Below are 19,913 nucleotides of genomic sequence, written 5' to 3'. Positions count from 1 at the left end.
CCCCTTAAAATAAGCTTAATTATTTAGATGGGGTGTCTGTTACTGTCTAAAAATAAATTGTGTTGTTACAGTTATTACAATTGTAACAGTGCATAGATAACGTTACGCATCACTGAAAAGCCAAAAATTAAGAGAAAAAAGTTTTTGTTGGCATTAGATGTAACATCAATCTGTCAATGAACTACCTTATACGTCAGTAAACACATAGCATTCGCGCTAACATTACCCTGCCAGTACATGATAAAAATAGATCAAAGTGACATTACATTAACCAACCATTCAGAAACGTCCTGTTTAGCCTTAAATGTTGAATTTCGTTGGAGCCGTCATCTTGTCCCTGGTCCGACTCCAGTTAAAATTGATGGAGTTGATCTTTTTTACGGTCTATGATCTGTCCTCTCAGAGACTCTGTTGTCACGGGCAACGACTTCTCGCTCCGCCCCACATTACAGAGGGCGGGGTCATTTATCATTTCAAGCCGTATACACTGAAATGGCTTGGTGAAAACAGAGCTGTTTTTGACCAGATAAAATTAGTGTTTTCTTACAATACTAATGAGAATTTTTAATTAAAGTATATTACAAAGTTTTCATTTAGACACTAGAGAATCATATTAACTTGTATTATAATGGCATTATATGACCCCTTTAAAAATGTTTTTGTAATACATCAGATGATAGAAGCATTCCAAATGAGGAATGTACATGTACAGGTACGAGGAAATTCATTTGAAGAGTTTAACCTTGAGAGTTAAAAATAATAGTGTTTAAAATGTATCTAGTAAAATCTAATCTTTTTTTTTTATCTAGTAATTATAGTAATATAATGTTTGTCTAATTCTTAATGAATATTAGCTGGTTATTTAAAATGAATTAATTCAATTATCAGGGAATGATTTGATAGGTAGTGTAGAACCTACTGTACTGTACATGCCTACCCTAGTATACAAATAATGTATTATTATAATTTTAATCATAGCCTCTTTGGGGCTGAGCCCCTCTAATATCAAGTCCTTGACTCGCCCCTGAGAAAAAATGAGACATGAAGTTGGTCGTCTAAATTAGACTTATGTTAGTAATGTCTTCTAATGCCCTTTCAGCCTCGGTGGCAGCCAAAATTGCCCAACAATTGCTTCATGACTCATCACAATAAGGATGAGAAGAAAATAAAACAAAACAAGTACAACAGAGGAGAAAAACATTGTCTGCACTCATAAAGTAATACAAAATGAATAAAGGCAGAAATATCAGCGTTAAGGGCAGCATAGTGACATTGTACATTTGTGTTTCAGACAATAGAAAAACAAAAACCTCACTTGAAAGCTTCTAAGAAGAGTTTTCCAAGGACAACATGGCTTTTAGCTTATGATGTTTAAATATTATCCAGTGTTTGCATCAATATTCTGTCTGAGTGATTGCTCAAGTTGAAGAGGTCCATTTCCTTTGAGAACATGAGGACTTTGCTTTCACAGAAAGAAGTGAGTGCTGAGAGATCGGCAAACCCACAACACTGTGTTTTCCCAGAGCTGAAATCTGTAAACTGATCATTTTCATAAAATGAAATCCTTCTTTCACGTAACAAGGCCACCCAGGCTAAATTTCTGTTTGGAAGGAGCTAATAGCCTGTTTGTTCGACTCTCATAATTAAGGGTTTCATATAAATTTATATTTATTTCCTCATAACCATAATGAATGGATTTACCTGGTAATAGATTTCTGATAAACAAGGCCTCAGGTTGATTGTTTTGACAATGTATTGTCCACGGCGGTTCCTTCTTATTTCCTCGAATGAATTTTCTGTTCTATTATTAATAAAGTAAACACTAGGGTTTTGTGCCATACAGAATTGAATCGACACCTATAATGCCCATTGCATTATGGGTGTTGAAGTTTTCCTATTTCACAAAAGGGACAACAGCCTTTTCCTGTGATTTCTCTACTGTATAGGCAGCCAGGTTTTATTGAAAGCCCCTTTAAGGAAGTACAATAAAAATGAAATGAAATACATTCAGCTACAATAGATTCCTATTATAAAAACTTTTGGAAAGTTTCTGGAAATTTACCAAATTTTCCAGCCTCTTTGCAACCTGATCAGACTTATGCTTTTATAACTATTATTATTCTTAATAATAATAATAATAATAATCCTAATTAATTACGGCAATTACATAGAAATTGTATTATTATTATTAGTAGTAGTAGTAGCAGTAGTAGTAATACTAGTAGTAATACTAATAATGAAATGAGGCTGTGGTCCGTCTCTCATGAAATGATGGGCCCTCACGTTTATGTTTCACGAGATACCATATTTCCTGCTGGCTGCCATGTCTGAACATCAAAAGAGAGAAAGCAATGGAATGAAGGAAAATTGAATAGACACAGATGGGGAGAGATTGGGAGGAAGAGCAGAATGGAAATGGGTAGGAATCACCTTGAGTTTGAAATATTCGAGTTGAAATCTCCCCCCGTCTGCCATGCTCGCTCATATATTTCTGCTGTTATTGGTGAAGGTGTAATAGATAGTGGGAACTTGTTATCAAATATTAAAGATGTTATCGGGCCTGCCAGGACTGCCAAAAAGAATCTTAGCTTCAGCCCATCCGTACCTTTCCGTCTGTATATCGTTCGTCCTCTCTCTCTCTCGCTTCTGTCTCTCACGGGCTTCCAATTAAATTCACATCACATCAACAAATCTGTGTCTGTACATTTGTCTCTCCGCCACGTTGAACAACAAAGCTGAAGCTACGAAAGAGTAATTGAACCTGACACATTCTTAAGAAAATGCACAAGAGTGTAAATAATAAAAATTGAAGGTGGGTAGAAGAAAGAAATGCAAGACATTAGGTCAGAGCCATTAATAATAATAATAATGTAGATGAATAAAATGCATTCCACCAGGATGAATTCACTTCATGACCTTACAGGGTAGAATGTGTTTAATTTAATTAAAATTTTTGCTTTTGAGTTTTATTATTTTAATATTTTATCCGTTTAATTTGTTGACTGAAAACATGCCAAACTATAATACCCGGAGAACACAGTGTTAATGTTATCATCTTTGCTCATGACGGTTTCGTTTTAGAGCCATACACAAGTACTTTAAAAAAGGCCTTCAGTAGAGGAAGATCATTTTTGGATCCAGATGTTATAGTTACAACATCTGCCGGTATGGGCTAATTGGATCAAGCTAATCAGCCAAACCTTGACCCGTTAGTCAGGACTGGATAATTCTGAGGAGAACGTCCTTGTTAGAGAGCCTGCTTTGTTTGTCCTCCTTGATTGCGGTCCTCTCTCTCTCTCTCTCTCTCTCTCTCTCTCTCTCTCTCTCTCTCTCTCTCTCTCTCTCTCTCTCTCTCTCTCTCTCTCTCTCTCTCTCTCTCTCTCTCTCTCTCTCTCTCTCTCTCTCTCTCTCTCTCTCTCTCTCTCTCTCCCTCTCTCTCTCTCGTTTTCATTCTTATTCCTTCTCCTTCTCGTTCTCATTCTTATTCCTTCTCTCATCAACCCGTGTGCTTTTTTTAACCAACTGGTGCGTCTAGCTGTTTAAAATGTTTTAAAAGATTTTAGAACGGATTTAGGCGATCTGGCGCAACTATTTGTAACGACTGCAGTCCGTTCAAGTCTGTTTCATAACTTTTTTTAATAAGATCATAGTAATAGGAATTGCTATTTGAATTAAATAATCATGTCATATTGTTGGAAATCTCTGTTAGTAGTTGTTTGTTCTTATGTCCACAAGTGTATAAGTAAATGATCAGTTACAATAATTGGTTTTTATTCCACTGTTTGGAGAGGTATATTCGAATGTAAACATTGTTAATGCTTTATAATGTTTTTCAATTTGTTCTTTACAACCCTCATCCTTCCCTCAGATAATTTTGACCTGCAACTCATTTTTACCCCGAAAAAAATCATCAGTGTGGGTGCAACCATGTTTACAAAAAAAAAGAAAAGAAAATTAACTGGATTTGAGTTTTTGGGGTTGAAATTTAAAAAAAATCCAAATCCTTCTATCACGGGTCAATTTGATCCCCAATGGAATGGACGGAATGCTTCAGTACGCAAAAGTACACAATCCTAAACATGTAACTAAAAATGTTAAGACTCATCAAATGAAAATATCATTATAAAACTTTCCCCCCCACAAGAGGTCGTCTAGGAGACCTAGTGTAAGATATTTTTCTAGCTAAATTAAAGGGTTAGTTCACCCAAAAATGAGAATTATTCCATTAATTACTTACCATCATGTTATTGGACACCCGTAAGATGTTCGTTTATCTTCGGAACACAACTGAAGATAATTTTCTTGAAAGCTGATGGCTGAGAAAGGCTTCAGAAAGGCCTCCATTGGCATTCAGTACATTCCCACTCACAAGACCCATAAAGGCACTAAAGACGTCGATACAAAGTCCATCTCACTACAGTGGCTGTACAATCATTTTACAATGCGACAAGAATAGTTATTGTGCGCAAAAAAAAATCTAAATAATGGCTTTATCCGCCAAGTTATTGTCTTCCGTGCAAGTCTCGGACGTGAACTCGCGCGATAGCGGCGCTCCTCCTCTTCCGGGTCATGTATCTGAACGGCGGCTCTGCGTCATATTCTCACACATGCGTCGAGTTCACGTCAATAACTTGGTGGATAAAGCTGTATTTTGTCGCATTGTAAAATTATTGTACAGCCACTGCAGTGAGATGGACTTTGTATCGACGTCTTTAGTGCCTTTATGGGTCTTGTGAGTGGGAATGTACTGAATGCCAATGGAGGCCTTTCTGAAGCCTTTCTCAGCCATCAGCTTTCAACAAAAATATCTTCATTTGTGTTCCGAAGATGAACGAAGGTCTTACAGGTGTCCAACGACATGAGGGTGAGTAATTAATGAAATCATTTTCATTTTTGGGTGAACTAACCCTTTAAAGGGTTATGCATGAAATTATTTGAAAGAATGTTTACGTTGAAGAATGTGCTTAAAGTACTATTTATTTATTATTTATTGATAAAATCTAGCAATTTAAAGGTTTTAAAACAAAACAAAACATACAAAATAAATAAAAAAGTGTATTACCAAATAAATAAAAAAATATCAAACTGAAATGAGCTTTCTGGACAATTTTTTTTTAATAATAATAATAATAATAATACTAATAATAATAAAATGTAGAAATTGTATTAATATTTGATTTATAAAACATACTTTTTAATTCATTATAATGTATACAAATTTAAATTTTGATGTCCTTTATTATAAAGTTATCTAAAATCAACATTTTTAGTCCTTGACAATTTATGGTGCTCTCGAACAAACTAATATATTCTGACGGTTTGGTTAATTTTGCTAGTCTGTCTCTCATCCCTGTATATTTAAATGGATAGTTCACCCGGACATGAAACTGCCATCATTTACTCCCGCTCATGTTGTTCCAAACCTGCATGAGTTTCTTTCTTCTGTTGAACACAAGAGAGGGTATTTGAAAGAATGTTGGTTACCGGACAGTTGACGGCAGCCATTGACTTCCATAGTATTTTCTTTCCTACTGTGCAAGTCAACGGGTATCGTCAGTGTTATGTGATTGTGTTTTCTTTATTTCCTCTGAGTTTTCCGTTGTGGATTTATTGATTGTTTTTGTTCCTCACGCCTTTCGTTGTGCGCTTCATTACACCGATGTGTGACGATCTTTCAACCTTGAAACGCGCACACATACCTCTGCTACTCTGATCCATTGCTGTCACAAGTCTTGCTTCTAGAAGCACTGCAGAGAGGATCGTCTCTTCAGCAGGGTAGGGACGATTTCAACTCAGCCCTGCATTGCCATACCCAGAAAGAATCTCTTTTATATTCATCATAAATCAGAGAGATTTGTTCCCTGAATAGTCTCCACTGATTAGAATAAATGTGATAAGGGTAGAGGATTTTAATAGCATACCAAGGCCTTTATAGAAAAGTGTGATTTTTGTCTTTTGTTTCGGAGGGCTGATGGCATGTGGGGTGGAATGGTGGGGGAGACGCAAAAACACATTTTAGAGTAATCTCCCGTTGCATCATCCTGCAAGTCTGGTGTCAGTTTATTGTGGTTATATGGCAGTCCTTTCCAACAGGAGATTAAAGTCGGGTTACTGAGCCCGAGCCAGCGCGGGCTGTACATTCTGCTGTCTGGAGTCACTTTCCTCCTCTCTTCCCGCAAAGCACGTTGTTTTTTTAGATCCCAATCAGAGACTTCACATCCATCTTCACGTGCGTCGGCGCCGTTAGAGGTCAAGGAAGGGTCTGGAGCATGAAATCATGCCGTTCCGTGATGAAATAAGAGGCTTCTGACAGCCTGGAATGTTCTGCTGACCAGGTAATGGGGAAATTGAACACGGAATGAAGAGCCGCCATGACAGCTTTGAGAGATAATGCCGCCGACTTTGTGCTTCGGCCGCGAAACATACAAGCAGTAGCAACACTCCCCGATAATTCTACCCTACATTTGACTAATCGGGCTTCTTCAACTTGAGGCACATTAACACAACCCTTCAAAGTTTCAGTATAGGGTTTCTTTTTCTTTTTTAAAGAGATTGTGATTTATATTCGGCAAGGATGTATTAAATTGATCAAAAGTTTTTACTTTTAAAATCACAAATACATTTATCACAAAATTTTTGTTATATGAAGGTCACATTTTGAGGTCAAGTCTTGGAAACACTCTAAATGCACTCTAAAAAATGCTGGGTTTAAAACAACCCAAGTTGGGTTGAAAATGGACAAACCCAGAAATTGGGTTGTTTGAACCCCGTGAATGGACCCATTCAAACAACCCAATTTCTGGGTTTGTCCATTTTCAACCCAACTTGGGTTGTTTTTAACCCAGCATTTGTTAGAGTGTGGCTTAGTTTTTTTTTTTTTTTTTTTTTTTTACTTATCTTTTATGTATTGATTTTATAGATTCTTTTGCTAGAACCAGACTTTCAATTGAAATTATGAAAATGCATCATAAATTAACAGTTTGAGAAAACTATTAATATATTTATACAATATGACTGTCCCACTGTTGTAGCATCATTTCCACCACTACAGGCAATTTTTCCCAAGTTGGAACAAACGTGAAATATGAAGAAAACAGACATTTCAAGCTCAGTATCACAGATTAGCAGATTTTTTTTTTATTATGCATCATAACTAATCCGCTTGTTAAGTCGTGACGTAAGGAACGCCGTTTCTGGGTCCAAGCCTCAACTCGTTTCACTTGAGAATGCCATTGACGCCCGATTATGAGCGCTATTTTTTCATATTAAACATCAAACATTTTAAAAAGTTAAACATTTTAAATACTTACAGTCTACACAACATTCTCTATGGTCACAGCGTTACAGACATTAATATTTTAACGATTTATAAAAGATGAATCACTAGTTTTTCTTATGGTATAAGATAAGATAGAGCGTTTGGACCCGGAAGCGCTGCCGCATGACATCAGCCAAAACAATTTTGTCACTATGCAAAAAGTGTGTAATTGTATTAAGAAATGCTTGCTAACTATCAGCCTCGGCAAGACAAAGCAGTCGGACTACTTATTCCAAAATTGTTACAATTTTTAATTTCCATCACATAGTGTTATTAACCACAGTTGATCATTTGAGATGACCTTTAGGGTTAAAAGATTATGGCAATGTCCACAATTAATACATTTTTGTGAGTGTGAAAAGTGTTTAAAGGGATAGTTTTCACCCAAAACTGAAAATTATCCCATGATTTACTAACCCTCAAGTCATCCTAGGTGTGTTTGATGCATTCTTCTTTCAGACAAATAAAAAAAGTTATATAAAAAATATCCTGGCTCTTCACAGCTTTATAATGGCAGTGAATGGAAGCCCAAAATGTGAAACCCAAAAAAGTAAAATACCTAGTTTCAGTAATAAAGTTATGACGAAAGAGTAACACCTCTCTCAGTTTTTCTAAAGTGTCATCATTGCACCAGTTACGTTTTCTCCATAAGTTTAATAAGGCAGTCTGCCAGAAGGTACACTCTAAAAAATGTTGGGTTGTTTTAACTCAATGTTGGGTCAAATATGGACTAACCCAGCAATTGGGTTGTTTTAATCATGCGGTTGGGCTAAATATTTGCTTAAGACAACCCAATCACTGGATTAAAACAACCCAATTGCTGGGTTAGTCCATATTTGACCCAACATTGGGTTGTTTTTACCCAGAATTTTTTAGAGTGTAGATATTTTACTCTATAACATGTTAAATATGGATTTTTTTTTTCTTACACAAACCCATCGATTCACTTTAGAAGGCCTTTATTTAAACCCCTGGAGCCATATGGAGTACTTTTCTAATGGATGGATGCACTTTTTTGGGCTTAATTTTTGGCTGCCATTATAAATCTTGGAAGAGCCAGGACATTTTAAATATAACTGATTGTATTCGTCTGAAAGAATAATCTCATATACACCTAGGATGACTTGAGGGGATTAAATCATTGGCTAATTTTAATTTTGGGGTGAACTATCCCTTTAAGAGTGTAAGAAGTTAAACAAACACCCTTTTATGATTGAAAACCAGTGTTATTTTTTTTAAATAAATTTTACGTTTTCATGTTCAATTTAGGTTTTTGTGCTTTTTAATTATTATTTTTTGATATTTCTATTTAGATATATTTTATTTTTAATTCAGTTTGTTCGTTTATTTTTTTATTAATTTCCTCTAATCTTAGTGCTTTATCTTACAGTGAAATTATTTCACGTTATTCCCAAGGCAACATTTCTAATTTAATTTGTTTTTCAACCACTTATATTTGATTTAATTTCATCTTCTAAATGTTTTTAGTAGTTTTAGTCACTACTGTGATTTTGATAGTTTACTACACTATAAAAATGTATTTTTTTTTTTTTTTGGTTCAACTTAAAAAAGTAAGTAACCTGGTTGCTTTAAAATTTAGAGTTAATTGAAATTAAAAATTTGAGTTAATGCAATGAAGGAAATTTGTTTAATAAATAGAAACTCAAAATATTATTGTATCTGAACCACATAAAAAATTGATAAATCATGAAAATGGCACTATTTCACTGCGTCATCAGAAATAAAACACACACAATTACCCAATATGCTTACAAAATCTTTTAATAATATTTTAATAAAGGTTGTTGAATCTCAAAAAAATGTTCATTGTATTAACTCAAAATTGTAATTTCACTGAACTCAAAATTTTAAGGCAACCAGGTAACTTTTTTTTCTAAATAATTTTTTACACTGTAGTGTAGACAGTAATCCAAAATAGTATATGTATTTTTTGAAGCAATAACCAAGCCTGTGCAGGAAAGCACACTACTGTTGGATGAGCAAACATGGCCTCCACGCTCTCGATGTGTAATAACATCTCATCACTGTCGTTCGCACAATATTGATTTGATTTCATTACACTGGAGCGACCGTCCTTTGCTCATAGCCTTTGGCGAGTGTGAAACGTCTCTCTCTGTCTCTGGGGACTCGTGCCCCTTACGCTCACATTATGAGCCGATGCATCTGTGCGCGTGTGTGTGTGTGTGAGCGCAGCACACTGAGTGAAAACCATGTGTCACAGTGCACGCAGGCCTCCTGATGAAGCCATTATTTCCTCTATAGGCCTCAGGGGCCCTTAGTGAAGTTGGCATCCATTTTCTCTCTTTCTCATTGGCTTTCCTTGCTTTGGCATCCTTTTTCTCGTTTTCTGTTCTCAAAGACTGTCAAAACTTGTGCAAAAAGAAAACTCAAGAAAAAGATTCAAAATCCCAAAAAGATGATTGATGTGCTTTGCGTCTTTTCAGCGTAGTTGACAGTCTCATTCTTGTTTTCTCATTATTTCTTAATTGTTTCATTAATGAAAAACTAATGAAGCCCAATGTAAATGTAAGACAATAATTAAAATAGAGTGCAGACAGCCCATTAAAACACATTTTGTGAGTTTGATTGAAACTATAATGATGGTGTTAAATAGATACCACTTTGATATCATTTTATGTATTTACACTGTATATTTTAAACGCTGCTTTTTAAATCTTATTTAATGCCTACCGTAAAACAATACTAATTTACTTAAGAAAATACAATTTTTTTTTTAAAAATGTGATTTTATTGGACTTGATCTTTGATATTTTGATAATATCTCTTGATATTTTCCCTATTTGTAACATCAAAATTCTCTTGAAGGACATTATTTACTGCTTTGTGGAAGCATTGTCATTTCAATCATTGAAATGTTGAAACTCTGATTTTACATGTTTTCCTCTTTTTTTTATTTTCAGATATTGCTAGAGGCGGCTGTGGACCGCAGAGGCTACATTGCAGTTGATGACATACTCCTATTGAATTACCCCTGTTGTGAGTAGCACACAACTGTCATTATTGTGTGTGTGTGTGTGTGTGTGTGTGTGTGTGTGTGTGTGTGTGTGTGTGTGTGTGTGTGTGTGTGTGTGTGTGCAGCATGAAAATGTGAAGGACTTTTCAAATGGTGGGTTTATATTAGCCTTTTCATTTATATTGTTGTCTGTGCTATTTGGAGCATTTTTTTAATGTGGCTCTTAAAATAAAATGAGCATTATTACTCTTAGAAGAGAAGGTATTCATCACTTCATCACTTATAACAATAAAAAGATGATACATTGGGCTTACTAATGATAAGCTGATGTTTGGCCATTATTAAGATAACTAATAGCAATTAGCCGATTTAAAAAAACAAAAAAAACCTTGTCTCTTTTATAAAATGTGCTTCTGTTGTACTTTCCAAATGTTAATAGGTAGATTTCTTTAATAATTTTGATATATTATTTATGGCATTTGAAAAAAAAAGAAAGAAAGTTGCCCGCCAGCATTTTGGATCATTTTCACAAAACGTTTTTTTTATGGCACCCTGAATATTTTGTTTTATAAATATCTTAAAGCTACACTATGTAATTTTTCCGTCCACTAGAGGTCGCCTAGTTACAAAAAAAAAAGGCGTAGTTTGATGATGCCAAGCTTGAGCTCAGAATCTTGGGACATGTGGTCTTCACCTCACAGCCGGTGGAAAAGAATCAGGCTCTGGCAGAAATCATGTTCATGGATGCGGTTATTAACGTTACTGTAGTGTGAAGCAGAGCAGGACCGAGTGTTGAGGAGCTGAGCAAGGCCGCTGGAGCGATTGTTACGAAACACACGGCTCGCAAGCAGTGGGACTTTTATTATAACGGGACACAGTCGCCGGCGCCAATTCCGTTTTTCTGGTCATGAGTATGAGGTAACGCAGCTCTGTTTATCATATTAGACACATCTGAGTGTGTTTAAAATGATGTTATGACCTTAACTCTGTGCGCTCGCTCAGCGGCTGCTGTGACGCTTTTTCACACTGCTTAGAGTAAAGCGTTTCTGCCAAAATAAAACCGGAAACCGAGGGTAACGCAGATATGACGCATTTGACAGACGACTCCCTCAGACGCCCCGGCTCCTTTGTTAAAATAGCAATTTTCTAACAATTTTGCTAATAGTTGGAAACGTTTGGGATATTGTAACAACTCAACTGAACAAAATATATAACACTGGCCTAGTGGTTTTTGGATATTTTAATACTACATAGTGCACCTTTAACATAGAATGTCAAAATAAAGAACAGCGCTTCTGCTAGCAGATACATACATATATACATACATTATATACATGTGTGTGTATACACACCCACACACATATATACACACATGCATACATATATACATGCATTGTGTGTGTGAATGTATATATAGCTACACACACACACACGCACACACAAAAATGATTAATTTCGATTAATCACATCCCAAAAAAGTTTGTGTTTGTGCGTGTACAGTGTATAATTATTATGTATATATAAATACACACTCCTTCAAGTATATATTTGAGAAATATTTGCATGTACATACTATATATATAATAAAATACAAGTTAATAAAATACAAGTTAATTCACTGATTTATAATAACTTTTCAAACATGAAACATGTGAGATTTGCACTGCTCTCATACAGTACTCAAGAACATCGTGCATCTTGCAGTCAATCATGCAGGTCCAGTTCCACACAGCTCTTCCTGGTGGATCACGGATCATTTGGATATCAAAGTCACTTTTGTACCCAAATTCACCTTTCATCCTGGTTTCAGTGCTCTGGTGTTCAGCTTTTAGCTCAGCAGGATGCATCTACATTGTTTCTTTGATGATGAAAAGATCTAGTTTCCATCTTGTGTGAAAAGTCTGAGGAAGAAGGTGTTTTTTTTTTTTCATTTATATGTAGAAGTCACACTTTCCAATTCCAATTCTGGGTCAGCTTTAAAGACATCATGAAATCAAAATGGACACTATTTGCTTTGTTAGTACACATTACTAGTCTTGAACAATTAACTTGTGCACGTTTCCATTTCCATTTATTCATTTTGCAGACGCTTTCATCCAAAGCGACTTACAAATGAGGGAAACAGCAAGAAGTGCTCAAAATACAACATTTAAACATTGCTTAGAGTAGCATAAACTAGAATATGGAGGGATTAAAGTAAAGTGAAAGCATAGATTTTTTAATGAAGTTTTTTTATGATGTGGTTAAGTGCTCAGCTGAGTTTTAGATGTCTTTTGAATATTGTCAGGGATTCTGCTTTCCAGGTGAAATGAACTAATGAATGGGACAAATGAATAGTTCCAACAGCAAGTAACATTGAACAAAAATGTCCTAGAGAGTGATTTTTTTGCCTCTCTGTCATGGTACCACGAGCTGTCGCTTATTTACAGATCGTAGGCTTCTGGTAGAGGTGTAGACTCATAGGAGTGTGCAGAGCCTGTGTAAGCTAGCATCAATGCCTTAAACTTGAAGTGGTAGCCAGTGCAGAGAGATAAAGACTCACCCTGATGTCGTTCCACACCCGTAAGACCTCTTCGAAGACAGTTTAGGATATTTTATATTTATTACGAGAGCGTATCCAAGTGTGCACACGCTATACTGTCCATGTCCAGAAAGGGAATAAAAACAGGGAGCACTTATTTGACTCAATTTGGAAAAAAAGTAGGAAGTCACAAACTTTTCTTTAAATTGTGACTAAATTACACAGAAAACAAGAATCGTCCTTTTATAATCACTGAAGCTGTCATCAGTTCAGTATGATACAGAACAATGGTACCATTTAATAAGAGTATAGTATTTCAAATAGCTTTTTGCACATTACTGTTGTTAATAAAAGTACATTTAATCTGCATATCAATTCAAGCTTAGTGCTTCACTGTTAAATTTCCAATATACAAACATTTAGTATTATTAACAACTGCACTTATTAGCAAAACAATGCAAGACAATAGTAATTTTATGATTACATTAACTTTATGATAAATGTTCCTCCTGCGCCACCAAATCGGATGACACCAAATCTGGTGCCGCTAATCTCAGATGTTAGTCTGGAGCCCTGCGAGCAGACTAACACTGCGTAGTGTGAACGTGAGCGTCTGGCTTATAATAAGCCCATCCAACTGTGGGCACATTTTTTGACATGACGCACCAACTGTTCGAGGTGGAGTAAACATTAAAAACTGGCACTGACATTTGTCTTTCTGAACGGGTGCATGATTCTGTATGGTATTAAAGCATCCATTGTAGCACGTAGCATCTCCATCACAGTGCCCCATTCACTTTGACGTGTTTATGGCCTGTTTAATCTTTGCAGGTCTAAATGCAGTAAATGTTGGTTTCTTTAACCAAAGCTGAATGTCTTTTCACATGTAATGGTCCCACAGCGACTCTGGATCCACCTGCTACATTTGCCACGCCCCAAACTCTCACTATTGGCTGATCTGGAAAGAGACTGACATAAAGGGTTAGTTCACCCAAAAATGAAAATGATCTCATGAATTACTTACCCTAATGTCGTTCGACACCTGTAAGACCTCTGTTCATCTTCAGAACACAAATGAAGATGTTGTTGAAATCCGATGGCTCAGTCAGGCCTTCATTGACACCGATGTCATTTCCTCTCTCAAGGTTTCGAACAGTTATGAATCAGCGTATTGATTCATGATTCGGATCGCTAATGTCACGTGATTTCAGCACTTTGGCAGTTTGACACGGCATCTCAATCCTGAATCGATACGCTGATTCATTACCGTTAGAAACATTGCTTTGAATTTGGCCCATCACTATATAAGTCATTTAGTTTTTTTGCGCACAAAAACTATTCTCGTCACTTCATAAAATGATTGTAGAACCACTGTAGTGAGATGGGCTTTGTAACGTCGTCTTTAGTGCCTTTATGGGTCTTATGGGGGTTGAAACGACGTCTTTAGTGCCTTTATGGGTCTTATGAGTGTCGAAAGACATTAGAGTAAGTAATTATTGAGAGAATTTTCATTTTTGGGTGGAATTAACCCTTAAATGTTTTGATGGTGCTCAATGTCTACATTTTTGGGAGAGATAAACCCATGAAAGGCATACTAATAGTAGAAAATGAACAATAACCTGGGTTGAGATAATGTATTTTAACATACTTCACCTTTTAGCAAGCCTCCATGTGCACTCTGGGAGAGACAATTGAGATATATCAGCGATTTCAGTTATGTGTGTGCTACTATTCAACATTTACTATGCAGTGTGTGCATCAGTATGCTGCATATGTACTGCATTGGTTAGCGGGAAGATGAACCCTGCTGGTTGCTGGCGTGCTGAGATAGCCTGCTAGCTGCCGGACATGGTAGAAAACAAACAGATCAGAGTAGGGAGGAGATGTTGTGAGGGAGTGTGTGATGTGTTCGGCCCTCCAGTGCAGTGTGTGCGGAGCTGTAGTGTCTTTTATTGCCGAGGGGGAAAGTAGAAATCCTTTAAACATCTCTAATCTAGCAGAGCTAGACATTTGTTTTTGTATGCTGACTGTAGACTGGAAGTTAACGTTGTAATAGTAGTATTAAGTAGACTGGTGTTTATTAAAATATTTTATGTATGACTAACTGGCTGTCATGTAATACTTTTTGTAATTGGTGTCAGATAAAGACTTTAAAGGGACAGTTCACCCAAAAATGAAAATGTGTTTATCTGCTTACCCCCAGGGCATCCAAGATGTAGGTGTGTTTGTTTCTTCAGTAGAACACAAATGAAGATTTTTAGCTCCAACCGTTGCTTGTATAATGCATGTCAATGGGGTGTTTTCTATGAAAGTAAAAAACACATAGACATACCATTTATCATTTATTAGAAAATGTACATTTTTATTCAGCAAGGGCACCTTATTTGATCACAAATGAATTTCTATTTCAAGAAAATGCTATACACACTATCAAAACCTTGATTCGTTACCTGGATGATGTTTTTTTGTTTTGTGATGGTTGTTCATGAGTCCATTGTTTGTCCTGGAGCTTTTGCATATTTTAACCCTTTCCAGCAGTGACTGTATGATTTTGAGATCCATCTTTTTCTCTTTTTAAAGATCTCTGACTCAAACACAACTATTAAAAAAGGTTTAAACATCCGCTGATGCTCCAGAAGAAAACACGATGCAATAAAGGAAAATTTCAAAAAGTGAAAAACTTCCCATGATATACTCACCCTCAAGCCATCCTAGGTGCACATGACTATCTTTTTTCAGACAAACACAATCAGAGTTAAAATTGAAAAATATCATTGCTCTTCCAAGCTTTATAATTGTATTGAATTGCATCCATCTATCATAAAAGTAACCCTTACCAGTGGAAAGACAAAAAGTCCTGGGTGCTCAGGCAGTCCAGTGAGAAGCTTGAAGGTGCTCTTTGGGGTCGGGACTAAAACTAAATCAAAATTTGTCAAACTCAACACTGGTATGGATTAGAAATAAGTAAATCCAAGGCACTCTTCTTCAAGATTATTAAAAATCCTTTATTTTGCTGGAAGACTAACAAAAGACCTAAGCTTTGATGCCTCTTACGGTTCAAACGTTTAGGGCTGGTCAACAAACTCAAGCTCCTCTTCACTTATATCAATATCTTCTGTCATTTCTTTATAGAAATTCTTGTTTTAGATTTCGAATTCGTTTTTGCTATATCCTCTGCAGTTCCACGTTCTTCAATACATCATGCATCAGGTCAGGGGTTTTATTCTTTCACTTACTCTTTCGCTTTAAAATCAATGCCTAAGACAGAAGCTAGTTATTCAAGTTTTTAAAGTTTTAAATATGGATATTTTTCTTACACAAAAGCATTGCCTCGCTTCAGAAGGCCTTTATTAACCCCTTGGAGTATAGTACTTTTAATGGATGGGTGCACTTTTTTGGGCTTCAAAATCTCCCCCCAATTCACTGCCATTATATAGCTTGGAAGAGCAAGGACATTTCATAATATAACTCAGATTGTGTTCGTCTGAAAGAAACCCAGGGTGGCTTGAGGGTGAGTAAATCATCAGATTTTTGGCTGAACTATCCCTTTAAGAGCCGGGGTGAAAGCTTTTTGAATTTGAAGACCATGTAAATTGTACTTAATTTGTATTCAAGGAAACATCTTCTGTTGCTTCCGAGGAGGAGGTACTAAATTAAAATATATTAAACAATACTCAAACAAATTGGACATCTTCATTCTGGTCAACAGCTCACAGTATTAAGAATCAAGGGTATGTAAACTTATGAATGGGTCGGTTTTATATATTCAGCTATTTTTTGTCTTGTGGACTGAACACTCAGAAAAATTACTTGTTGAACTTACTTAAAAAGCTGCTCAAGTGGTTCCACCAAATAAATTGAGTAATTCTTACAAATAACAATTTAGTTATTTGAACAAAAGAAATTCAAGTAAAGCTGACACCATTTCTTTGAGTAAATAAAACATTTGGATTTGTCATTGTTATATAATATTTATATGTGCAGTATACTTAATGTTATGTTAAATGTATGTATGGTGAACTCAATCAATTTCATTTACCTTATTAAATTAACTATTTGTTTTACAAGTGTAAGTGGAAAACTATTAAATAACAACAAGCATAAAACATGCAAAAATAACTCATTGGACAAACTTAATTTAATTGAGGGCAGGAATTCCATCCAATAAATGTGTAAATGAGTGCCTACAGCCTAAACACAGGCACCACTCTTCTGCTTAATGGTAGTCACAAAATTACAGAAAATCCTCTAAATGTCCAACATAACTGAACATTAAACACTAACATAAACTAACAACATCTTTCCCTTTACTGAAAACCACATAAAATAACACTAATCCCTAAATGTACTCTCCTAACAGTCCCTTGCAAAGCATGCTGGGAACTGATTTCACTCAGCAATGTAAATTTGACTGAACAAACACTTACGGAAAGCTGACACTACTCATTTTTAGTAGAAACAACTCAGCAAATTTAAGTTAATGTAGTTACATTCGTTTTTAAGTAATGTAAACAAGGATGATTTGAGTGCAACTAACAACAGTGAAAGTTCCTTTTTTTACAGCTTTTCTGTAAAATATCTTATTCAGGACAGTGCTAAATAAAAAATAACATGCATTTTGCTGGGCAGTCTCAGTAAAGTATGCCATATCACAGTACACAGCTGCAGTACACTTAAGTACTAATATTTTTTTTTAAAATGTGCACTTATTCACTCTTATTCATTGTCTAATGTCAAAAACGCAAACGTCTCGTCACATTCATTTATGAATTACATAAATTATGATTAATGTATTTTCAATTCAAAACAGCACAATGTCATAAAAGTTGAGTAGTTTGCTTCAGTAGGTAGTCAGTTGGTAACATTTCTATCATAAAACGGTCAAATTTAAACTCTGACATCCAAAAGCACTGGTAGACCGCAGAGGCTGAGTATAGCCTAAAAATGATATCAGCCTAAAAATTTAACTTCTACAACTTTGTCATCCTAACAAAAAACAGCTGTACTCGTGCTACACAAAAAGGATACGGCCAATAAAATGAGGGGAAAAAAAAGATTTCTATTTATGTTTTAATTCATAGCTCATATAAAATCATTGGTCTAGGCTAGGGCTGGGACAACGCGTCGATGTCATCGATGACGTCGACGCAAAAAATACGTTGACGCAAAATATGCGCGTCGATTCGTCAGACTCAAAATAAAGATGGTGGCGCCGGAGAGTAGTAGCAACCATAGATATACATCATAAAGTATATTATGTAATTAAGTATATTATTTATTATGTATATCTATGGTAGCAACACGAGTGGCTCCTCAGACTTTCAGAAGTGCAAGGCTTGCGGGTTGGCGCGCGGCGCGCACGGAGCACAGGTGCGCATGTACGCGTTTTGTTGTCACTGCTACATAAACAAATTTCTGCACACAGGAAGACAGATGTTTAAATTAAGTTATGGTACCGACATCCAGTTATGGTGTCCCGCCTTTGTTTTACTGTCTATTAAAGTCTGCCACGTTTAAGTTACGGTGTAGCCTGTGTACTGTCATACATGTTTTCATAATGCAGAATATTCACTCAGCGCGCTGTCAGGCAGTTTGGGGCTGCCCACTGCACGAGTGTGTGCACTCGAATGCCGTGACAGCGTGAGCTCATGCATACAATCAGTAGTAACAGCTCGCAATTATATCCATATATCCTACCTTTTCTTGTAAACCCGATAAAATCCATGGCAATGAACGTCATCGGGGATGTTTAATCCACAAGCAGTCTGAGAATTATTCCTACTTGTCGTTCACATCAATCTAAAAGTTGTCCTTTTAGGCTATAGGCGATTTTCATTCAAAGATGTAAAAGTAATTAAGCTATGTAGCCTATTGTATCATTTTTTTTTACTAGATAAATACATTTAAAACATATTGCAATAAATAATTACTCTGTTTAGCCTATGAATGGGCAATCCGATCCAGTCAGTGCTGTCATTAGAGCGTGATAGCCAAACTTAACCCTTGATTAACCAGCGGCACTATTTGCTATTTATCTTATTCCAATCACATGCATTTTTACATGATTTGTTATTTGTTCTATTTTTTATATCTTTGCATTATATATGCAAAAGTTTACTCATAAGAAATAATCTTATCTTGTTCATATAATTCAGTGTCACCTATCAACCTGTAAGTTTTGCTGCACACCAATGAAGATACTCTTTACTAGAGGTATTGTGTCCTTAATAATGGCATCAGAATGCAACCAAAGCACATGATGGTAATAAGAAGATGGCTATAATTAATTGTAAATCATCCAAAATAAATGCCATGATCATTAGATTTTATACCGGTGTTACTATATTGATTTTGTAAAAGGTGATCAGCAACCAAATATTGATAATATGGAAGTTACTGCCTTTTGCCTTGGCATGACTCCATATTTTTTGCAGACAATACAAAGGCAGAGTGCAGTAACTTCAAAATAGGGTGTGTGTGTGTGTGTGTGTGTGTGTGTGTGTGTGTGTGTGTGTGTGTGTGTGTGTGTGTGTGTGTGTGTGTGTGTGTGTGTGTGTGTGTGTGTGTGTGTGTGTGTGTGTGTGTGTGTGTGTGTGTGTGTGTGTGTGTGTGTGTGTGTGTGTGTGTGTGTGTGTGTGTGTATTTTGTTATGATTTTATTGAATGCATTGTTCTTGTATAGTCTTTTACTTTGGAATTTTAAGAGCAATAAACATATATTGCAATGTTAAGGAATTAGTTTTTTTCATTCAGATAATTAAATCAACATGTATAAATTGCTATTAGGCAATTAATGGGGAGATAATCGATAATCGAATCGAATCGTAACCGAATCGGACAGGGAAAATTAATCGTTAGATTAATCGATGCATCGAAAAAATAATCGCTAGATTAATCGTTTAAAAAATAATCGTTTATCCCAGCCCTAGTCTTGGCCTATGCCTAGAATCAACCTGTAATTTGTTGTCATGCATATTGCGTTTTAGGACATGTTTGTGCCTAATTTCTTTCCTAATGTTTGCATAATTCCTTTTGAATTGGGTGCCAGAACAATGCAGACTGCGTGTGCGAATAAATTAT

The 19,913-nt window shown here is 35.9% G+C and overlaps 1 protein-coding gene across 16 annotated transcripts in view; it reads left to right on the top strand.

The window, feature by feature from the left end:
- Positions 1-19,913, top strand: part of ptprub (protein tyrosine phosphatase receptor type Ub) — a 390,953-nt gene that overhangs the window by 212,447 nt on the left and 158,593 nt on the right. For all 16 annotated transcript variants that reach the window (XM_067448179.1, XM_067448178.1, XM_067448177.1 and 13 more), the window contains one exon: positions 10,261-10,336. In XM_067448179.1, the coding sequence (XP_067304280.1) occupies positions 10,261-10,336 (76 nt within the window). The remainder of the gene's footprint in view (positions 1-10,260; positions 10,337-19,913) is intronic.

This window comes from Pseudorasbora parva, chromosome 7, assembly GCF_024679245.1.
Source record: "Pseudorasbora parva isolate DD20220531a chromosome 7, ASM2467924v1, whole genome shotgun sequence".
Taxonomy (NCBI): Eukaryota; Metazoa; Chordata; class Actinopteri; order Cypriniformes; family Gobionidae; genus Pseudorasbora; species Pseudorasbora parva.
The sequence above is the reverse complement of the archived record's forward strand: the minus strand, read 5'-3'. Positions and strand labels throughout refer to the sequence as shown.